General features: G+C 42.2%; 1 protein-coding gene and 1 long non-coding RNA gene across 2 annotated transcripts in view; one reads left to right on the top strand and one right to left on the bottom strand.

Moving 5' to 3' along the window:
- The first annotated feature begins 7,198 nt into the window (after positions 1-7,198).
- The window catches only part of LOC131188067 (uncharacterized), a 36,222-nt gene continuing 22,187 nt past the window's right edge, over positions 7,199-21,233 (top strand). Inside the window, exon 1 of the long non-coding RNA XR_009152715.1 lies at positions 7,199-9,285. This is a non-coding gene — a long non-coding RNA (uncharacterized LOC131188067). The remainder of the gene's footprint in view (positions 9,286-21,233) is intronic.
- Positions 13,605-21,233, bottom strand: part of GCH1 (GTP cyclohydrolase 1) — a 48,538-nt gene continuing 40,909 nt past the window's right edge. The window contains exons 5-6 of the mRNA XM_058163039.1: positions 19,677-19,761; positions 13,605-18,431 (exon numbers count right to left, since the gene is read on the bottom strand). Of these exons, the coding sequence (XP_058019022.1) occupies positions 18,305-18,431; positions 19,677-19,761 (212 nt within the window). The 3' untranslated portion in view covers positions 13,605-18,304. The remainder of the gene's footprint in view (positions 18,432-19,676; positions 19,762-21,233) is intronic.

The following is a 21,233-nucleotide window of genomic DNA, read 5'->3' as shown; positions in this document are numbered from 1 at the left end:
CCCACTGGATCGGGGGGAGATGTGCGAGCTATTATGGGACGAGGCTCTTTTGTTTGCGGTCGCACTATAGCACCATTTACTTTCACTTACGTAACGTGAACTAAACTTATGCGCGGGCGATACAAATAGTATATTTTCAGAAATATAAATTGTCATGGGGAATTTTATGAAAACCTAATGAAAATGTTTTTAAATAATGCTATGAAAATTGTTTAAAAAGTCAATTAAATTAAAAAAAAAAGAAAAGTGCTTCAGTATTGGACAAAATCCCTACCGCCCACCATGAAAGCTGGAATGCCCACTAGTGGGCAGTAGGGACCAGGTTGACTACCACTGATATATAGCCTGCCTTCATTATCATATTTTGGAGGAATTACTAGAAGACACTAAGTTTATAATAGGAAATGTTTTGTATGTTGCACATGAGGATAGGTATAATGAGAATTTTACCTATCCTGTTTTATTTTTGTCAATGTATGAATCTTTCACGTGTAACGAATTTGACACCTTGATTCTTCACATAAGTCTCAATTATGTATCTAGAAAACTTGCTACATGATAAACAAAATGCAAACACAAGCTTTGTTAAATAACAGCCAGTTGGGTATGAAGCCTGAGCATAATGAAAAATTTAGACCATGTTTAATTTTATGATTGGTAGGTACTTTATTTGTTCATTTGGATGGTGGTTTACGTAATCTGCCTTATAGCCAAACGTGACAGCATCTTCTGTTCTCAAACAGGGCATTTCTTCAGTGGCTTCTTCCTTACTAAACTCAACCAGTCCTCCAATCATATCACAACAGGACACATATCTAAACTCCCACTGCATTTAGCAATATCTTTATTAAAATCTTTCTTGCTCTTCTGACTTTTTCCCAGTATCTTTCCCAGGGGTCTATCAAATATATTAATTTGTATCTGAGCAGGTGTGCTTGGAAGGTGCATCTCTTTGACTTTTAGTATGATAACAAATATTAATTATACTGGTTCCTTGGGATTATACCATATCTTTATTCTGCAGACTTCCCCCCCACCCCGCAACTCTTCTTCAGATTAGACCATTTGAGTATTAAAGATTTTAGCATGTCTGTGCTTCTGCAAATGCTACATTAGAAAATGAAGTTGCACAGAGTTTATAAACAACATGCTAAGCTATAATCCTTTTATTTTAACTGGGCTATTCCAGGTTCAGATGATGATTTAATTATATAAAAATCAACAATCGTAGTTAATTTCCCTTGCCATTTGCAAAGAGTGAGTTGGTGTATGTTTTCACATCTGGTTAGACGGTTTAATCCTCTCTTGGAAACTTCCTCTTTAGATAGAACCACCAAAGGTATTGTGGATACTTCAGAAAAATAATTAATGAGGAAAGGGACACTGATTTGCTACTTTTAAGGACCTCCCATATCAACTGGCCTTCTAGGCAGGCCAGACAGGAACCTAAAACCATGAATTCTAATGCTACCTTTATGTAAAGTTGCAGGAACAGAATATGCAAGGCTTAAAGCACTTCCTCCCTTCTCTGCCTCTACTTTCTAGAGAAGTAGGGAAGGTCCTTTTTGAGATGCTTTCTCCACTCCCATTCCCCCTTTGGATTTTCATTTACTTCCTTATGCTTTTTTCCCCTCTGCTTACTACTTACTAGTTTGTCTTAGTTTTTACCAACTTGTTTAAATGTTTTCATAAAAATCATTTTTTTAAAAGGAAATTGCATTTAATTAATTAATCAAGCAAGCTAAATTTATTACAGTATTCAATACAGGCCTCACAATCTACCCATCACATTCAGCACAGTGGTGGGTTTCAATTTTTTTTACTACCGGTTCTGTGGGTGTGGCTTGGTGGGCATGGCAGGACAAGAATACTGTAAAATCTCCATTCCCACCCCAGTCCAGGAGAAGGATACTGCAAAATCCCTATTCCCTCCCCAATCCAGGGAAGGTTACTGCAAAATCCTCATTTCCTCCCGATCAGCTGGGATTTGGGAGGCAGAGAATAGATGGGGGCAGGGCCAGTCAGATTTTTTTCTACCGGTTCTCCGAATTAAAATCAAAATTTCCGCTACCAGTTCTCCAGAACTGGTCAGAACCTTCTGAAACCCACCTCTGATTCAGCATAACAACTACAGAAAATATTTGAAGACCCAAAGGAAGCCTAACTAAGGTTGAGAAGGGATTGTCAAATGTACAGTACAGAAAAAATTATACATTTGAAAGAAACAGATAATGTGTACAGTGATATAGTGGAAGAAGTGACAGAACCTGGGGGCAGCGTTAAAAAAGGGATTGGCTTATAATCTCTATGTAGCTACAAACAGACAATGTCCAACCCTCCTTGAATTCTGTTTACCCTTACAGGTAGTCCTCGACTTACAGCCATTCAAAGTAACTATTACCATTATGTACAATTAGGGTCACCATTCAAAGTTACAAGTGACTTATTACCTTTTTTCACATTTATGACCATTGCAGCATGGTCATATGATTGGAATTCAGACTCTTGGCATATTTATGACGGTTGCAATATTTCAGGGTCATGTGATCACCTTTTCTGACCTTCTGACAAGCCAGATTCATTTAATGACTGTGTTACTAACCATAGTTACTCACTTAACTATGGCAAGCAAAGTCGTAAAAACTTTTTTTAAAATAAGATAATCTTTATTATCATTTTGACAACTCACTTAAGAACTGTCTTGCTTAACAACAGAAATTTGGGGATTGTGGTCTTAAGTTAAGGACTACCTGTATTTAACTCCCAGATAAAAGATGCTAACTATTAGTTGAGAAGATTCCTGTGCATAGGCACAAGTACCAATAAATCAATTTAATGGGATCTTCCTGTGTGGACCTGATATTTCGCACCCGACAGTTATAATTGAAAGGACCCGTGTGAAAAATGAAGGGATTAACCTCTTCCTCCAAGTTTCTGCTTAAAATCCTACTTTAGGTAAATCTCCCCTGAGGTCAGAGAATGCTGTGGTGGATCTTTTTTCAGAATTGAATGGATAAATATTATACACCTTTGAGAAGATCCAGCCCATCTAAAAGAGATAGACACGAATGTATGTCCTCGTAATGCCAGGTCTGAGCCTCTTAAAATTCCCCTGTTCCGGGAAGCATCTGAAATGAAAGCTAAAGGGGGGATAACTGAAATATTTGCTCCTCTTGCTTCCTGGGGAAGCTGTTTAAGCCAGGGGTCTCCAACCTTGGCAACTTTAAGCCTGGCGGACTTCAACTTTAAAGTTTAAAGTTTAAAGTTTTAAAGTTTAAGTCCGCCAGGCTTAAAGTTGCTAAGGTTGGTGACCCATGGTTTAGGCTATATTTATGTGTGCAGGTGGTATCAATATTCAGCCAGCAGAGGGTAGTCTAGTCTAGTCAAGTACCTAGCCTGGCTGAGCATTGCTATGGGTTTGGATGGTGCTTTCAGCAAGGCAGCTTGCCAGGATAATAAAGGGAACCATTCATAAGCATTCTTTAGAGACGCCATCATGATTTTCTACTATGTTGCTTGAAAAACAAATACATTCTAAGAACCCTGGTTAAATTATTCCTTCACTTGAGACTAATCAAAGCAGTCTGAAAAGTGTGTAAGGTACTACAGAATCCTTTATAAGGTGAGGTGATCCATAAAAAGCAGCAGATGTAAAAACAGGCTGGGCTTGCATAGATTTATGCAGGTCCGGAGGTGGGGGGGGGCACAGCAGGGGGCCAAACCCCCTTCTGAAAACAGGCAATGCAGAGATTCTGTTGAGGGTGAAGCCCCAGATCTCGAACCTGGCAGAGAATCAATTAAAGAGAAAGATGAAAGACTTTCTGTCCACAAAGTTCGTATTTGAATATTCTGAATTACGGTCACTGACCAGAATTGCAAACAATGAGGGCAAACTGGCTGTGACGTGTGTCACCCCATTGATCACCAGGGTTAAATCAGCTAACCTGGCTGGCTAGGTGGGTGTTCCCTTCTTCCCTCCCCAAGTACATCCCTCCCAAAGCGCTTGATGGAAGAGGAAGACCATTCCAGAAAAACAGAGTGTAGCAATCTTTGATCAAGGATATAGGATAGCTGCAAAGTTAGCAACTGGTAGGTGCTCTCTACATTAAACAAAAATCAGTTGTTTATAGGTAGTCCTCTCCTTACAACTGTAAAGGAGTCTGAAATTTACATTGTAAGTCAAGATGGTCGTAAGTCAAGGCACCCACATGACCGGACCCAATTTTATGCCAGCCTTAAGCAAAGAATGTATTCCTATGGGTGGTTTTGGCCACCGTAAATCACAGTCATGTGACCAGGGAATGGTGCAACTGGCTGTGAAGTTGAACCAATTGTCAAGTATTCCAAATTCAGTCATGTGACTGGATGTGTGTGCAGCTATCCAAAGTATAGAACCAGGAAGCAAGTAGATTTGGGGGTGGAGAGGGTGTCTGCCATAATTTCAAATGGATACTAAGGGACCAATCATTAAGCGAGGACTACCTCTAACCCACAGAGGGGGGTTTCAGCAGGTTCTGACCAGTTCTGGAGAACCGGTAGCGGAAATTTTGAGTAGTTTGGAGAACCGGTAGTAAAAATTCTGACTGGCCGTGTCCCCATCTATTCTCGGCCTCCTGAGTCCCAGCTGATCAGGAGGAAATGGGGATTTTGCAGTATCTTTCCCCTGGAGTGGGGTGGGAATGGAGATTTTGTAGTATCCCCTGCCATGCCCACCAAGCCATGTCCACAGTACCAGCAGTAAAAAAAAATTAAACCCACCACTGATTTTACATATATAATATACAGGTAGTCCTCAATTTACAACAGTTTGCTTAATGACTGTTCAAAGTTACAAAAGCACTGGAAAAAAGTGACTTAAGACCATTTTCCACAGTTACATTTCCACCATCCCTGTGGTCATGTGATCAAAATCCAGATGCTTGGCAACTGGTTCATATTTATGACCGTTGCTGTGTACCAAGATCATGTCTACGACTTTTGCAAGTTTCTGACCAGCAAAGTCAATGGGGAAGTCCGATTCGCTTAACAACCAGGTTGCTAACTTATCAACTGCAGTGACTCCCTTATCAACTGAGGCAAGAAATGTCGAAAAATGGGGCAAAATTCACTTAACAAATGTCTCACTTAACAACAGAAATGTTGGCCTCAATTGTGGTCGTAAGTCAAGGACTATCTGTAGTTTATTATATCACTGGGATTGAACCCTCACATTATCCCACAAAGTGAAATTTGAAGAACAAGATTAAATATGCAGCATCCTTGAGTTTGCAATGGCCCACAAATTGTGCCGCTGCTGGAAGAGAGTAGCCATGGCCCTGATTTTGGAGACAGCTAATTTCAGAAACTCTGTCAAAGAAAATTGTAACCATGACTGATAAAACTGAACTGGCTGGGTTTGTACAACAAGCTAAATCACAAGCCATGTTTTGCAAACCTCAGTAACAGGATTTTTACACTCTGATAAGTCATCCATTTTTCAACTACTGGGGTTTTTTTTTAGCTCGGTGGACACAATAGGGGAACCCAGCTTCTGTTTCAGCTACAGAGATCTCTTTGAAGCTCAGCCCTGGAAAGGAAATGCATATTTTCACTGAACATAATCAGCTACTTTTAAAGCCACTGAGATATCTATATGCTCAGAGGCTTGAATTTGATGTCCTTTTGTTAGAAGCAGATTGCAATTATTCCAGTTGTTGGTTCAGATGTTAAGACTTCATTGGGAGGGAGATCAGAATGACAGCCTCTCTTCACGGATACAATTATACTTCCAAAATCAAAAGCTACTTTAAAAGCAGACGTTCCCTAAGTTATTTCAGTGTTATTTCCTTTTCCCAATGTTATCCCAGATTTGAGAAGTTAAATGTTAAACCTCTACTTGAGTTGCAAAACTGAGATAAAGAGAAACCTGGGAAAATTTACCTAAAATCAATGAAAGGTTATGCTTCCCCGGGAGCAGCCTCCTTCCCTGTTACTCCAGGGGTGTGTTTAACAGCTTTGCACAATTACCGTATTTTTCGCACTATAAGACACACCTAGGTTTAGAAGAGGAAAACAAGGAAAAAAAATACGAATATGGAGCGCAGTCTCACTGTGAACATGGAGCGTTGAATATGGAGTAGCAGTGTAGTGAGGCAGGAGGCAGAATCTGAGAGGAGCACAGATAGATGTCCTCTCATGTACCAGCTCTGCCTATTGACTCCTGCACTGCAAAAAAGAGACAGAAGAGGTGGGGTTCAGCACTGTAAAAGGACCCCACCGCAACCGGCTGCTATTCACCAAAGAACCGGCACTGGTCTACCGTTGGGGACCCCTGAGATAATACATTTCACAGTCTGTGATACAATATTCGCTTCATAAGACACAGACATTTCCACTCACTTTTTTTTGGGGGGGGGGAGTACGTCTTACGGAGCGAAAAATGCAGTAACAGCCTGAGAAGACTTTTTGGCTGAACAATTTTTGTTAGGGCAAGGCAAGGCACCTCGCCTGACTAGGTGGCTCAGTGGCTAAGACACTGGGCTTGTCGCTCAAAAAAGGTCGGCGGTTCGAATCCCTAGTACAGGTCTCCTGCGTGAGCAGGGGGGTTGAACTGGGTTGAGGACCCAGATTGTTGGGGGGGCAATAAGTTGACTTTGTAAAAAATATACAAATAGAATGAGACTATTGCCTTATACACTGTAAGCCGCCCTGAGTCTTTGGAGAAGGGCGGGATATAAATGTAAACAAAACAAAAAACAAAAAAAACTAGATGACCTCCAAGGTCCCTTCCAACTCTTGAAAGACACTCTTCCAACTCTTGAAAGACACCAATAATTACTGGTTTGAGATTCATCTATCTTAATATATGATGGGCATAGTGGTGGGTTTCAAAAAAATTTACTATCGGTTCTGTGGGTGTGGCTTGGTGGGCATGGCAGGGGAAGGATACTGTAAAATCTCCATTCCCTCCCCAATCCAGGGGAAGGTTACTGCAAAATCCCCATTTCCTCCTGATCAGCTGGGACTTGGGAGGCAGAGAATAGAGGGGGGCGGAGCCAGTCAGAATTTTTACTACCGGTTCTCAGAACTACTCAGAATTTCCACTACCAGTTGTCCAGAACTGGTCAGAAACCCACCTCTGGGATGGGCAGCTATATAAGTATTTTAAATAAATAAATATGGATATCTTTCAGACAGAGAGGCGATAGGTGCAAACTGATCATTGCCTGAGTGTTTGTGGAAATGGTCAGGGGGTCCATGCCCATCCTAGTAGTAGAACTATCCTTCTGGAAATTGTCCAGGGTGGAAGGTTAGGTGTTGTACTTTGGGCCTCAATGCTCTACTTTGCTTGAAAGGTAGGCAGCATATATGCCCTGGAACCATTCTCCTTGCCAGTATGGTGCAGCTATTGGGGTACTTTAGAGGTCAGTTCCTGCCTGAAACATTGATTTGTCTCCCTAGATCACTCAGTTTGCAGTCAAATGTTCATAAAATCCTCAGCTGGTGAGATCAGAAGGTTTGTGACGCTGGAGCTTTCCAAATAACAGTTTGCTGGGTAGGCAAAAGCGTCAGTGCTCTTACGAAAGAGCAAAAGAGGGTGGGGTGTATCTGGCGAATACACACCCGGCAAAAGATCAAGGGAAGCTCTTCAGTGGTTGAGAAACCCAAGCTGACCCTTGTTCCACTGCTAAACTAGCTTCTCTTCCAGACAGGCTGATGTAACTCTTCCTAAACTCCAGAGCTGACATAAGAAATAAAAGAACAAAAGCTCATGAGTATTACAGTAATTAACCTTTTCACTAAGCTAATGCTATAGAATAAGCTAATGCTATAGAATAAAATGAGAAAAAGGGCCCTGGGCTAAACATTAATTTGATAGCCTAAATCAGGGATGTCAAACTTGATTTCATTGAGGGCCCTATCAGGGTTGTGTTTGACATTGAGGGGCGTGGGAGGCATGGACAGGGGGGCGTGGACAGCTCGACGACCGTTTTTGGCTGCAACAGGCCCTCCTGAGCTCTGTTTTCACTGGCAGAGGCACTGCAGGCCGGTCCTTCACTGTTTCCAGGGCAGCCCAGCAGGCCAGATCTAAGCACCCTGGAGGCCGGATGCAGCCCACGGGCCTTGAGTTTGACACCCCAGGCCTAAATACTCTCAGTCCCTAACTGAAGATCGCATGGGCTCCTCAGACATCCATAGATGGAGAACGTATCTCAGATCCAAATATCAGCAAAATGAGGATCTCTGCTTCCACAATACATACAGAAGTGAACACTTCATATATCAAATCATAGCACTGAAAATAATTTAGACCAGAGAGTTCAACCCCCTGTTCAAATTCAAGCATCTCGAACAGAAGAACTCTGTAACTTGTCCTTAAACACATCCTATGACATCAACAATCTCCCGCTGGTGGTTCCATTAGCAGAAGCTTTTCCCTTGTCAGGAAAATACTCCAAGGATATTTCTGAAATACATATAGATACCTCAATGGCTAGCATGGCTATTAGGAGAGGCATGTAGAAAAGGGGTGTCAAACTCAAGGCCTGTGGGCCGGATTCGGCCCACGATGTGGTAGGATCCGCTCCATGGGGCGTCCTGCTCTACCCAGTGTGAAGAGGAAAGATTAGCCCAACATAGCTTCAGCCCCATCTACCCAATGGGAAGAGAAAACATGCCAGCAGTTTGGGAAGTGGAATCAAGCTGACCACGCCCACCCGGTTGGCCACCCCACCCAGCCCCCCTGAAGTCAACCACAGCCCTGATGTGGCCCTTAATGAAATTGAGTTTGACACCCCTGATGTAGAAGATTGGAGTAATCCAGAGTGAAAGTCCATCATCAACCATGAAAGCTCATTGGGTGAATCTCAATCCAATCAAAACAGGATCATTACGGTAAGGAAACATTGGAAGGGCGATCTTCTGAAATCCTGGAAGAATGGCAGAATGTAAATCTAGTGAAAATTATTATTATTTGCTCCATACTGAGTTATGGATGACAACGTGGTTTATGGTTGCAGATCAGCAAATGAGAGGCACAGGGCTTCTTTCATCCTGAAGTCTGCTTGCATTTGAAATCTCACATTCAGCAGACAACCCAAAAGAGAAGGCAACGTGCATTTCCAGCCTTTGCAGACATCCATAATGAGGTCCTGAAGCAACTCAGATTAAAATTTATGAACTAGTTATGACATGTCATTGATGTTCCTCTTTCCTTTTTAAGCTCTAATAAGAGTGTCAGAGAAGGAACATCTGCCGAAAATTAAGAGCTGCAGTACTGGAAATGGAGCTAATGCATTTATCAAGGTCAGTTTCTATTTTAAATTCACCCTTTTCCAAAAGCTGTTTGTCATGGTGAAAAGAGTATTTGGAGGAACCAATTGGCTAATATGCTATACAGCAGCAGACCCCCAACCAGAGGTGGGCTTCAGCAGGTTCTGACCAGTTCTGGAGAACCGGTAGCGGAAATTTTGAGTAGTTCGGAAAACTGGTAGTAAAAATTCTGACTTGCCCTGCCCCCATCTCTTCTCTGCCTCCCAAGTCCCAGCTGATTGGGAGGAAATGGGCCTTTTGCAGTAACATTCCCCTGCCATGCCCACCAAGCCACGCCCACCAAGCCATGCCATGCCCAAGCCATGCCCACAGAACCAGTAGTAAAAAAAATTGAAACCCACCACTGCCCCCAACCTTTTGGCTGCCAGGTACCGGTTCCCGGTGGGGGGGGGGCATGGTTTTGTGTGCTGCCCACATCCTGTACATGCACAGATGGGGCTTAGCTTGCTTACGTGGCCTTGATCCTGGCAGGCTGTGGACCTGTGTCAGTCTGCAGACTGGGGATTGGGGACCCCTGCTATACAGTACGATTTCCCCCCCCCACAAAGCAGGAAAAGGTTAGTTTGATAAAGGGAGCAATTTCAATGACTAAAATGGTACCAAAGGTAAAGAGTTAATCTCATTCTACACCAATGTTTCAGTTCCATCCCTCTACACAAACACACACCTCCCCGCTTCCTCCCCATGACTGATGTTCTGGTTATATAGTAGTCCTTGATTTACAACCACAACTGAGCCCAAAATGTCTGTGGTTAAGAATGACAAGTTTTTGAGTTTTGCCCGGTTTTACAAACTTTCTTGCCACAGTTTATTTATTTATTTTGTCACACAGTATATATACTGTAAGCATAAGCATGAAATAATTATACAATATATGAGCATATATATAAGCATGAGTATGTAATAACTATATTAATTGGATATAACGAAAGGAAACATTAGGACAGGAACGGTAGGCACGCTGGTGCTCTTATGCAGACCTCTTAGGAATGGGGTGAGGTCAATGGTAGATAGTTTTTGATTGAAGCTTTGGGGATTTTGGGAAGAGACCACAGAGTCAGGTAGTATATACAGGTAGTATAATAATATAATATATTCCAAGTATTAACAACTCTGTTGTTAAGTGAATCGCTGCAATTGTTAGATTAGTAACACAGCTGTTAAGTGAATCTGGCATTCCCATTGACTTTGCTTGTCAGAAGGTCGCAAAAGGTGATCATGTGACCCCAGGACACTGCAAACGTCATAAATACATGCCAGTTGCCAAGCATCCAAATTTTGATCACACGACCGTGGGATATGCTGCAATAGTCCAAAGTGTGAAAAATAGTCAGCAGTCACTTTTTTCAATGCTGTTGTAACATTGAGCGGTCACAAAACGAATGGTTACAACTCAAGGACTGCCTGTATTGGGCTTTTATCCTGCCAGGAGTCACCGAGCATGAGTTGGGTGGTCATATACATTTTCTTAGCTTAAAAAAATAAATAAACTATAAGACTGTTTCAATGCTCTAGACAGAGAGATCCTAAGCATCCTTTTGCTGTGGAGGTTGGATACCCATAGCCGGGGTTGAGTTCTGCTGGAATCATCTGCTACAAAGACATGGGCTCCTGCCAGAATTAAAGGTCAACATTTTAGTTCATTTCTGGATTCAATAAAGCTAAACAAAGAAGGTGATAGATGTAATTTCAAGAGTATTAGATAGCTCAGCTAAGCCAGGCTGTATTGTTTGAGGAGATTAATATTGACACTGCCTTTGAGTTTTTCAAATGCTGCATTTTGCTGCTTTTAAAAACTGGGGAGCAGTCCTCTCGAACGAACAAAAACAAAAGGGAAAACGTGAATTCACTCACTTCAAGTAAAGAGGAAAAGGTGATTCTGTTTTGAAAATACAAGTGCTGTACCACCACCACCACCCGAAATCCATTGCATTAGGAAAAACTCAGGCATTGCATTTTGAGGAAAAAGATCTTTTGTGGCATGGATTTACATTGACCCAAGAAGCAAGGTGGAGAAATCTTAAAAGCTCAACCTCATCATATGATCTGGGAATAAACATATGACAATCTCTTTATTCATCTAATTCCCACCAGCATTTGGCAAAGAATTTCCTGCTGTTCTAAAGTGGAAGGTTTCTTCTAACTTCTAACTACTGATTTGATTGTTTCCTGATTGCTTATTTGTACCCTATGACTATCATTAAGTATTGTACCTTAGAATTCTTAATGAATGTATCTTTTCTTTTATGTACACTGAGAGCATATACACCAAGACAAATTCCTTGTGTGTCCAATCACACTTGATCAATAAAAAATTCTATTCTATTCTATTCTATTCTATTCTATTCTATTCTAATTCTAATTCTAATTCTAATTCTAACTTGTACCTGCACTTCAGAGTAGGGTTCATCTGCCTCCGAAGCTGAATGGAGGGGTATAAAAGCAATTCTCAAATAGTTTTAACTGTAAGTTGTTACCTATTTGTCACAGTATGACTGTGGGTTCTTTTACAACTCTATGCATGTATCGTATCATTAAGTAGGACAATGGTTTCGCAGACAATGGTTTGACAGAGATAGAGGAGTCTTGTGGGGGGGGAGGGTGTTGTTTGTTTTGCTAAATTCATCTGTATTTTCAAAACCATGTCCAGCAGTGTCCAAGCTTTTCAGTTTTTACTTTTCTGTAGCTGTCTCTCTCTCCACATGGTTCTTGCTAGCAAAGCTACCCCGTTTCTCCTTTTCTGTCTCTCTCTTAGAGACGGAGGGAGGGGGCAGGGGTGGGTTCTACTTACCTTTACTACCGGTTTGCAACGGGATCCGTGCACACACTCGCTTCCTGATGACATCTGGTCAGTGGGCAGAGCCTCCCGCCAGTTTTACTACCAGTTCTTGCAAACCAGTCCAAACCAGGGGCAACCCACCACTGGAGGGAGGGAGGAGGGGAACTGGTTGAGTCCAGTGTCGAGCCTTTTGCACTTGTCCCTTTGCTAGGATCTTTTGTGAAGCAACTCCCTCTTCGGCTTCCACCAAATGCTCCAGGTATCCAATTGCAGGCTCCATCCCTGTCTGTCTTGGGTTCTGGGGTGAAGCATGTCTGGGTCTTCACTGCCCAAGGAACCCTCCAGCTGATGTTTTCTTTGTTTGAGATTGGTAATCTCCACTAAACACTCAGCATACAGCCAGTAGCCTCTCGCCAGTGACCCAGGTCTCTCCAAAGGTACTTTTTTACCTGCATGCCGCACAGGCACAAACACGTCTCTCTATGCTACTTTCTTCTTTGCTCTCTTTATGGCTCAAACCAGCAGCCTTCTCCAGCAACTGAGGAGGTGGGTGTTTCCCCAAGGCTATAGTCCCCAGTACCCTATGTCAGTGTTGGCGAACCTTTTCAGCTGAATCAGGAGCATGTTCATATGCGCATGTGTGTATGTGCGCACCAGAAACAGGAAGAGCATTTGCTTGGTGTGCATGCGCATGCCGGGAAGATTATCTTCCGGTTTCCAGTGCTCCCACATGCATGAAAGCCAGCTGGCCAGCGAGCCAGAACCCAGAAGACCAACGAATGATGGCTCGTGTGCCCGGAGAGATGGCTCTGCGTGCCACTTCCGGCACGCATGTCATAGGTTAACCAACATGGCCCTATGTACAAGGCTGAACTAATGGGAATTACTGTCTCTCTCTGGCATCCAACAGCCCTGGCTAGCAGCTAAGTCAACTCATCAGCCCTTGTGAAAGGACATATTTGCTTCAAGGCCAGAATTTAGTTTCCACTCCCATGTTACCAATAAAGAAGAATATTTGTAGCTCAGGGTTGAAGTGGTGCTCTCTGAGCTTGCAGAAGTTTCATCACCCAAACTAGGTAACATCATCAGTGCTAGTAAGGAGTGGCGTTTGCTCTTAGTTTACATTCTGGTGGCTTGCCCAGTCAGTGTTGATCAAAGATCAACCTCTAAGACCATCCCCATCAATACTGACAGGGCCAGTCACTAGAATATAAACTGAGAGCAAAACCCATTTCTTACTAGCAGTGATGATGTTACCTATTGGCTGGATGTAGCTATTTCCTCTTCCTATTTCAAGCATAGGTTACCTAGTTTGAATATTCAAACATCTGCAAGAAAACAACCAAACCCAGCAAAAGCATCCCTTCACTCCCCATGTTGCCTTCTCTCCTTCTGCTGACCCCCACCACCATAGCGCACCACCACACCAGCCTGGCCATAAAACCCATGTGCTGCAGTATTCAGCACGTAAAAAAAAGCACTGCATTCGGAAATCACACAGGACTATCTCCAAAAGTGATCAACACTGCATTTTAATACTATAAATAGGCCAGAATTTGGAGGGAGAGACAACAGCAAATTGCATATGATTTACATACATGTACATACATGGATAAACACATACTTACATGAACATACGTAAGTGTAGTAAGTATAAAGGCAGTAAGGACAAGAGAGAGAGTTCACAAAAATTATAAATAGAATTCACTGAGCCAAAGGATCTCAATACATTAAGGCCACAAAAAGAACAAGCCACTTGGAATTTCCCTTCTTCCAGGGAAAGGAATGGAAATCGACTTCTTTGCACCCCTCACACATTTTCAAACTAGGCAAGAGAGGAAGCAGTGCTATTAAGGATGCATCCAGGTACCAGTTAAGAGGTATGTCGGAAGGATTGCATGGTAAGAAATAAGAGAGAGAGAGAGAGAGAGATTGACTGGATGTAGCTATTTTTTCTTCCTATTTCAAGCACAGGTGCAACAACTTGAACTTTCCAGACCAATCAAGTTACTGGCTTCTCCCAACTTCACAGTGCAATTTTAGGCCTTTGAGACATTACAGTGCAATTTGTAAAATAACCTAGAGGGGACGTAGTGTACAAACCAGAGATGTTTAGGCTCAAAACTTCAGTTAAGCCAGGAAGTTGCTTTGAACCTCCCAGACAATAAAATAGGGTGGGGGGGAATCCAGATGTGCTTCTTGAAGGAAAGACAAGATCTGGCCAACGAAAAACATTTTTACAAATCTCTACATATTCCTGTGACTGATCCATAAGAAATGTTGGATGAATCCAAGCATCTGCCTAGTCCAAGGGTGGGCAACCTTTTTTTTTTGGCCTGGGAATTATCTCTGGGAATCTCTGGTGGTGTGTTTTTTTCATGATTCGGGGGAATTGGCAAGTTAAGAAGGAAAAGCCTTACAGCATCCATTTTGCCTTTTAAAGCTCTCTCCAAAACAGGGACATTGGTTGGCTCCTACAAGAGGCAGAGTTTGAAAGAATGCAAGGGGTACTTTAAGCCTTTGCATTTGCCTCAAAAAAAAAAACCCAACAGCCAATTCCTCTACATACACACCCCAAAAAAACCCTTAAATATTGGCTCTGCCAATGCTGCAAAATTCTGTCCATCACCTCAGCAGTGTCCACAGGATCTGCAAGATCCTTGCCATTTTGTATGCGAATGCACCAATCCATATGCAAAAGGTGACAAGGTTTGGGTTGTGATACTCCATCTGCCATCCTGCAATTTTTGACCTACATCGACTCCTCCATCCTTGCTTTCCAAGGTCACTAATCGAAAAAGCCAACAAGCCAAATGGGAAGCAGGCAACCCCTCCCTTTTGTTTCAAACAGATCTGGCTAACAAGGCAGCCTCGCCCAATGGATAAAGTGAAATGAGCATCTCACATCAAGTAGGAGTGGGTCTCATGCCATCTTTTTCTAATTAGAGTGGTTATAAAACTTTCTTTAATATGTTTTCCATTCAGAAGGCAATTATTGAGATCAGTTCCAGTAAGCGGCTTTTCATGACATTCCAGTTACACAAGAGGGAAAAGAGAGCCTGACCTACTTTGGGCACCACAAAACGTATTTCTAGAAACCAGGGTTGCTGTGCTCACAGCTCCCATGTGAACCTTTCTCAAGCTCTCATCTGCTGAGGACTTTACGGTGAAGGAAGAAAATGACCAAAACCATAATTACTTATTTCAGAAATGGGCAACCTTTGCTGGCCAATATTACATTTAAGACTGTGATGGGGCTTAGGAGCAAAAAATGAGTGGGGTTATGTATCATGGAAGAGTAGGGAGGTAGAGGTGGTGTTACAACAATATGCCTCTTTTAGGGCTTGTATAGCAGTGTTCATGTATCCTGTATCAAATTGCAGGAGACTTTGCCTTCATGTTTAATCAACATGGCCAGAGAGCTCTGAGAGTCATAAACAGAAATCAGGTGCCTGCAACTTTAGGTTGCCCATCCTGGGTTTAGGAAGATGCCTAAGACTGAAATGTGGAAATGAAATAATGCCCACTTTCCCTACAAGGCAGCATTTGTTAGAAGGCATCATCGGCTGGAGTTTCTGCAAGCTATAAATAAGCTTACAAATCTGGGTATTCTGCCATGGATGGATCCAACAGAAACCCATTTAATGACTGCACGTTGAAGTCCACTTCAGGACAATTTGAGTTAATGCAGCAAAGAAATACCTGCAAACTAAGCAATGGATGATGACATCCCCCAAAACCCAAAGACTAAGGGCCGTGATAGCTCAGGCTGTAAGAAGCCTGTTATTAGAACACAGTAGCCTGCAATTACTGCAGGTTCAAGCCCGGCCCGAGGTTGACTCAGCCTTCCATCCTTTATAAGGTAGGTAAAATGAGGACCCAGATTGTTGGGGGGGCAATAAGTTGACTTTGTAAATATACAAATAGAATGAGACTATTGCCTTATACACTGTAAGCCGCCCTAAGTCTTCGGAGAAGGGCGGGATATAAATGTAAATTAAAAAAAAAAAGAGAGCCTGAACAAAACATCTGGAAATAAGGAGCACTGTGCCATGGACACTTCCTTCTCTCCTACGATGACTGAGCAAATTACATTATGCAAGTTGTTTAAGAACATGGAATTCTGGATGTTGATTTGATAAGCCTGAATTCGGCTGAGCATTCTGGCATTTTAATGGGCAGAACTGAAATGAGACAGAGCCTTCAAAGTTCTTCACACAAACAACCAGAACCCACTGGAGCTGCACAGACTGTCCGCTTCATGATCTAAATGTCTGATTTACCCTCCTGATGATGGGAACTTTCCAAGGGCCACAAAATAAGAAAAAGCAGTTGCTAACTCTGCCAAGGAAACAGAGTCTATCATATTATCCAGTACCCAGGAGGGGATCAGGACGGCAAAACTCTGGGTTTTTCCAGAGATCCTTGTGTTTTTCCTCCACAGTTTTAACTTACAAAATCACTTCTGAAAAGCAAAAAGACAAATAGAAAAACTGAAGTCAAATAAGGAATTGGCTGCTAAATATAGCCTCCCAATATCCTTTATTCCTTCTTTGTCTGAAAACTGATTCTGTTCAAAAAGTTCCTGTCACGGCCCATTTTAGCAAAGATGCAGAATCCCAGGCTGGAGGTGGTCTGAAATTGGCACCAAGTTATTATAAACAATGTAGAGCTGACATCCAAGAAGTAACTTAAATCATTCTTTCTTGAATGCAAGTCCAGTATAGAATATAAACCATGTAGTAGTGTCCACAGTATAGTAACAACCTAGATTGAACAGAAATTATGCGGTAAAAGGTTTACTAGAGTTTACTAAAAGAGAACATCCAAATCAAATTTCATATAAGGGAAAAATACAATGCTCCAATCCTATCAAAATGTATCAGTCCTGGATTCCTGAGGACAGCTCATCCTCCCCCATGATAATGTCTTCCAAATGAGTTCCTAACAAGCCTGGAAACGTATGCCCAGTTTATGCAGGAGGGCTGGGATTGTACATAGTTCTGCTCCCATCACCTCAAAAGGAATTCCGTTTTGTATCTTGCTCCATTAGTGAAATAAACGCCAGGCAAACTATGACTTATTTTTTTCTTTTCAGTGTCAGAGTTTTTGCCAAATCTAAGCCACTCCTGTGCAGGGAAAGCAGTTGCTATCCAGTTTCCTGCATTATGATGAGATTAACACAAGTATCTCAGGATTTCAGACCCTGGGTCTTTCAGAACAAAAATTATAAAAAATTATATTAGTATTATCATTATAACTATTATATATAACTATTACATCAGTAATGAACACAATAATCTAACTACTCCAAAACAAGAGTTCTAGATTTTCCTTCCCTTTCTAAGAAGGCCCCTAATTTCTATTTCATCAATGGAAATTGATAAGAAGGAATTTGACTTCTACTTGCCTGGGATTGGAGAGACATCTGAGGAAAATGGGGCCACTTTCATTTGCAAGAAGAATTGTGAGTGAAGAATTGGGCTAGCTGCAACTGAAGTACAAAATAGAGGGCCGAGGAAGTGGTGGTACAAATTGCTCTGAAACGAGGAACAGGAATGAATGAATGAATGAATGAATGAATGAATGAATGAATGAATGAATGAATGACCCCTTGATCATGCGGGAAGGAAGTAGCGCCCTCTCTTTAATATCTAGACCAGAGGTCTTCAAACTTGGCAGCTTTAAGACTTGTGGACTTCAACTCCCAGAATTCTCCAGCCAGCTATGCTGGAGTTTCAGTCCACAAATCTTAAAGCTGCCAAGTTTGGGGACCCCCGATTTAGACTATGAAAAAGCCTCTAATTCCTCTGTCAATCTTTCTTGACCTTGGATCGAGAAATTTGCTGTACATTAGGGCAAAGGGTTTCTCTAACTCAGTGGGAATATGTCCTTCAAGCACTTCAGATGACTTTGACAAGAACAACCTGACTAAGCCCACACAAAAACACATAGACACTGCATGACATTTGCCTTAAAACAATCACACAACATAGGTTGAGAAAATATTTCCAGGACCTTTATGCTCCAGTGACACAAGGAACCGTATGGACAAAGAAACTACATGTTGGAATTTACCACCAACACAGTAAAACTTCAGAAATGTTAAAGTGACTGTTACTTTTCCAAAAGAGAAGGAGCAACACAAACAACAAAAGATTCAACATCAATGCTAGAGAAGACAGTCCAGGAAGGAAAATCGATGGCATGTTTTTAGCTACGGATGAGTGCCAAAAATTCTTCACGTGTCTTTGGGTCTTCTCGGAATACTCCAAGCATGGTGCTGGTTACAGTCTTACTGTTCATTTTCTGAACCCCTCGCATCACCATACACATGTGCCTGCAGAAGGAAAAGACAGAGAAAAAAAATCCAGTGGAAATATTTTTGCTGAAAAAAAATACCCTGTCTCTTTCTGCTGCAAAAGGCGGCAGAAGTAGGATTGAAAGCTTTAGCTGCACAATTGAAATCTGATTCAATCTTGATTTCAGTATAATAGCTTGCCAATTATTTTTAAAAAATCAAACCCTCAATATTTCCACTCTCGTGTACACTTTTATTCATGATTAAGCCATGGCTTTCATTGAGGTGATGAAACTATATATTCTCCATTGGGGAGGGAGGGTGATGATGTAGATGGCAATAGCACTTAGACTTATATACTGCTTCACAGTGCTTTACAGCCCTCTCTAAGAAGTTTACAGAGTCAGCATGTTGCCTCCAACAATCTGGGTCCTCATTTTACTGACCTCTAAAGGATGGAAGGCTGAGTCAACCAGAATCAAACTGCAAAACAGTTGGCAGCAGTCAGTCAGCAGAAGTAGCCTGCAATACTGTAATCTAACCACTGCACCACCATGGCTCATAGATAAAATGATAGATAGATGATAGATAGATAAATGATTGATAGAGAGAGAGAGAGAGAGAGAGAGAGAGATATCATAGATAGATAGATAGATAGATAGATAGATAGATAGATAGATAGATAGATAGATAGATAGATAGATAGGTAGGTAGGTAGGTAGGTAGGTAGGTAGGTAGGTAGGTAGGTAGGTAGGTAGGTAGGTAGGTAGGTAGATGATATAGATGATATGTAGTTCTCAATTTATGCCCACAATTGAGCCCAAAATTTCAGTTGCTAAGCAAGACTGTTGTGACTTTTGCCCCATTTTACAACCTTTCTTGTCACAGTTGTTAAGTGAATCACTGCAGTTGTTAAGTTAGTGACATGCTTTTGAATTGAATCTGGCTTCCCCATTGATTTTGCTTGTGAGAAGGTCACAAAAGATAATCACATGACCCCCAGGAGATTGCAACTGTCATAAATATATGCCAGTTGTCAAGCTTCCAAATTTTGATCACATGACTGGGAGAGGGGGATGCTGCAACAGTTACGTGAAAACCAGTCATAAGTCACTTTTTTCAATGCCGTTGTTACTTCGACCAGTCATTAAATGAATAGTTGTAAGTCGAGGACTACCTGTATAGAAATTGAACAGTGAAAACTCTCTCTCTCTCTCTCTCTCCCCACCCCCAACTTGAATTCCCTCACTCTTTGGACATATTACAAATTTTGCATTAACTTACGTTGCCTCAATCACCACCCCGACTCCAGCGGGCTGCAAGGCTTCTGTGATGGCCACAGCAATTTGTTTTGTAAGGCGCTCCTGAACTGCAATGAAAAGGGGGAAGCAGAAAAATTAATATCCTATTCAGGAGAGAATTTCTCATAGCCACAGCTCACTTAAAATTAAAAATCGTTAAGTTTTAATCATATTTTCATGGCCCACAAAAGTCTCCTGATGAAGAAAATGCCGGAAGTCTGCTTAATGGAAGGAAGCCTGTCAGAGTCCAGAGAAGAAGCACTTACTCCTTTTAAAAGCAGTTGCTGACCAGTGGTGGGATTCAGTCAGTTTGGGCCGATTCAGGCGAACGAGTAGTTAAATTGCTGGCTGGCCCAGCCCCTTCCCACCCTGTCCCTTCCAGGAGTCCCCATGCGCCCCATTTTGGCTCCCAGGTAAGTGCAGGGAGGCCTCCTAGGTCCAAAATGGGGCACCGGGGGGGGGGCTCCCCCGCGGTCTGTTTTTGTTCCCAGGAGGCTGCAGGGAGGCCTACTAGGCCCAAAACGGGGCACAGGGGGCCAGGCGCATCCCCGCCCCCCGTGGCCTGTTTTTGCTCCCAGGGGGGTACAGGAGGCCAAGTGCTGCCTGTCACATCCCCTGGCCACGCAAACCATGGCCACACCCACACAGCCGGTCATTAGGGCAGAGAACCGGTTGTTAAATTATTTGAATCCAACCACTGGTGCTAACCTCTGTATATGGAAAACCAAAGCTCAGGTGATCCTCAACTTACAACTGCAACTGGGACAGGATTTGCAATCATACACCATTATGGTAGTAAATTGAGGCACCTACACACATCCAAGACTCAATTTTATGCTGCAGTCATTAAACTAATCACCATGATAGTGAAGCCATAGCCATAAGTGCAAACGCATTCCTCCAAGTTGGCATTTTTTGCTGGAAACCCAAAAAAAAGGTCACAAGTTGTTGTCATGTGACCATGGGACCCTGCAACCAGTTATAAAGCTGAACCAGTTGCCAAGCAGCCGAAATCTGATTACATGATTGGGTAGATGGTGGTGGCACATCTTACAACAGCCAGAAGTGCTTTACGGGCCATAAAGCATCTGTTCCAGGTTTGTCATAACGTCAAACAGTTGTTAAGTGATTGATCGTAAGGTAAGGACTACCTACATCTAGAGACAGGGCGCCCTGATACACAAAGCAGAAAAAGATCCTGGAGGATGTAGCGCCAACTTGTTGTGGGATGTTGGGCAGCAGATTTATTATTGGCTTCCGTTCATACCTCTCCATCAATGTTTACTCTGCTTGTATACATTATGAAATGCAGGGGAACATATTTATTGACTGGCCATGTTATCAAGTCAAAATATATATTTCTGTAGATAATGTATATTTACAAATCCTTCCAATAGAAAGTTAGCTTATCTAGAAGCTAGCAATAGCACTTAGCAATAGCACTTAGACTTATGCTAGAGTTAGAGAGTGCTTTACAGCCCTCTCTAAGCGGTTTACAGAGTCAGCATATTGCTGACAATTTGGGTCCTCATTTTACCCA

The sequence above is a fragment of the Ahaetulla prasina genome, chromosome 1 (genome assembly GCF_028640845.1).
Source record: "Ahaetulla prasina isolate Xishuangbanna chromosome 1, ASM2864084v1, whole genome shotgun sequence".
In the NCBI taxonomy this organism is placed as follows: domain Eukaryota; kingdom Metazoa; phylum Chordata; class Lepidosauria; order Squamata; family Colubridae; genus Ahaetulla; species Ahaetulla prasina.
Note: the sequence above shows the minus strand (reverse complement) of the source record. Positions and strands in the feature narration are given on the sequence as shown.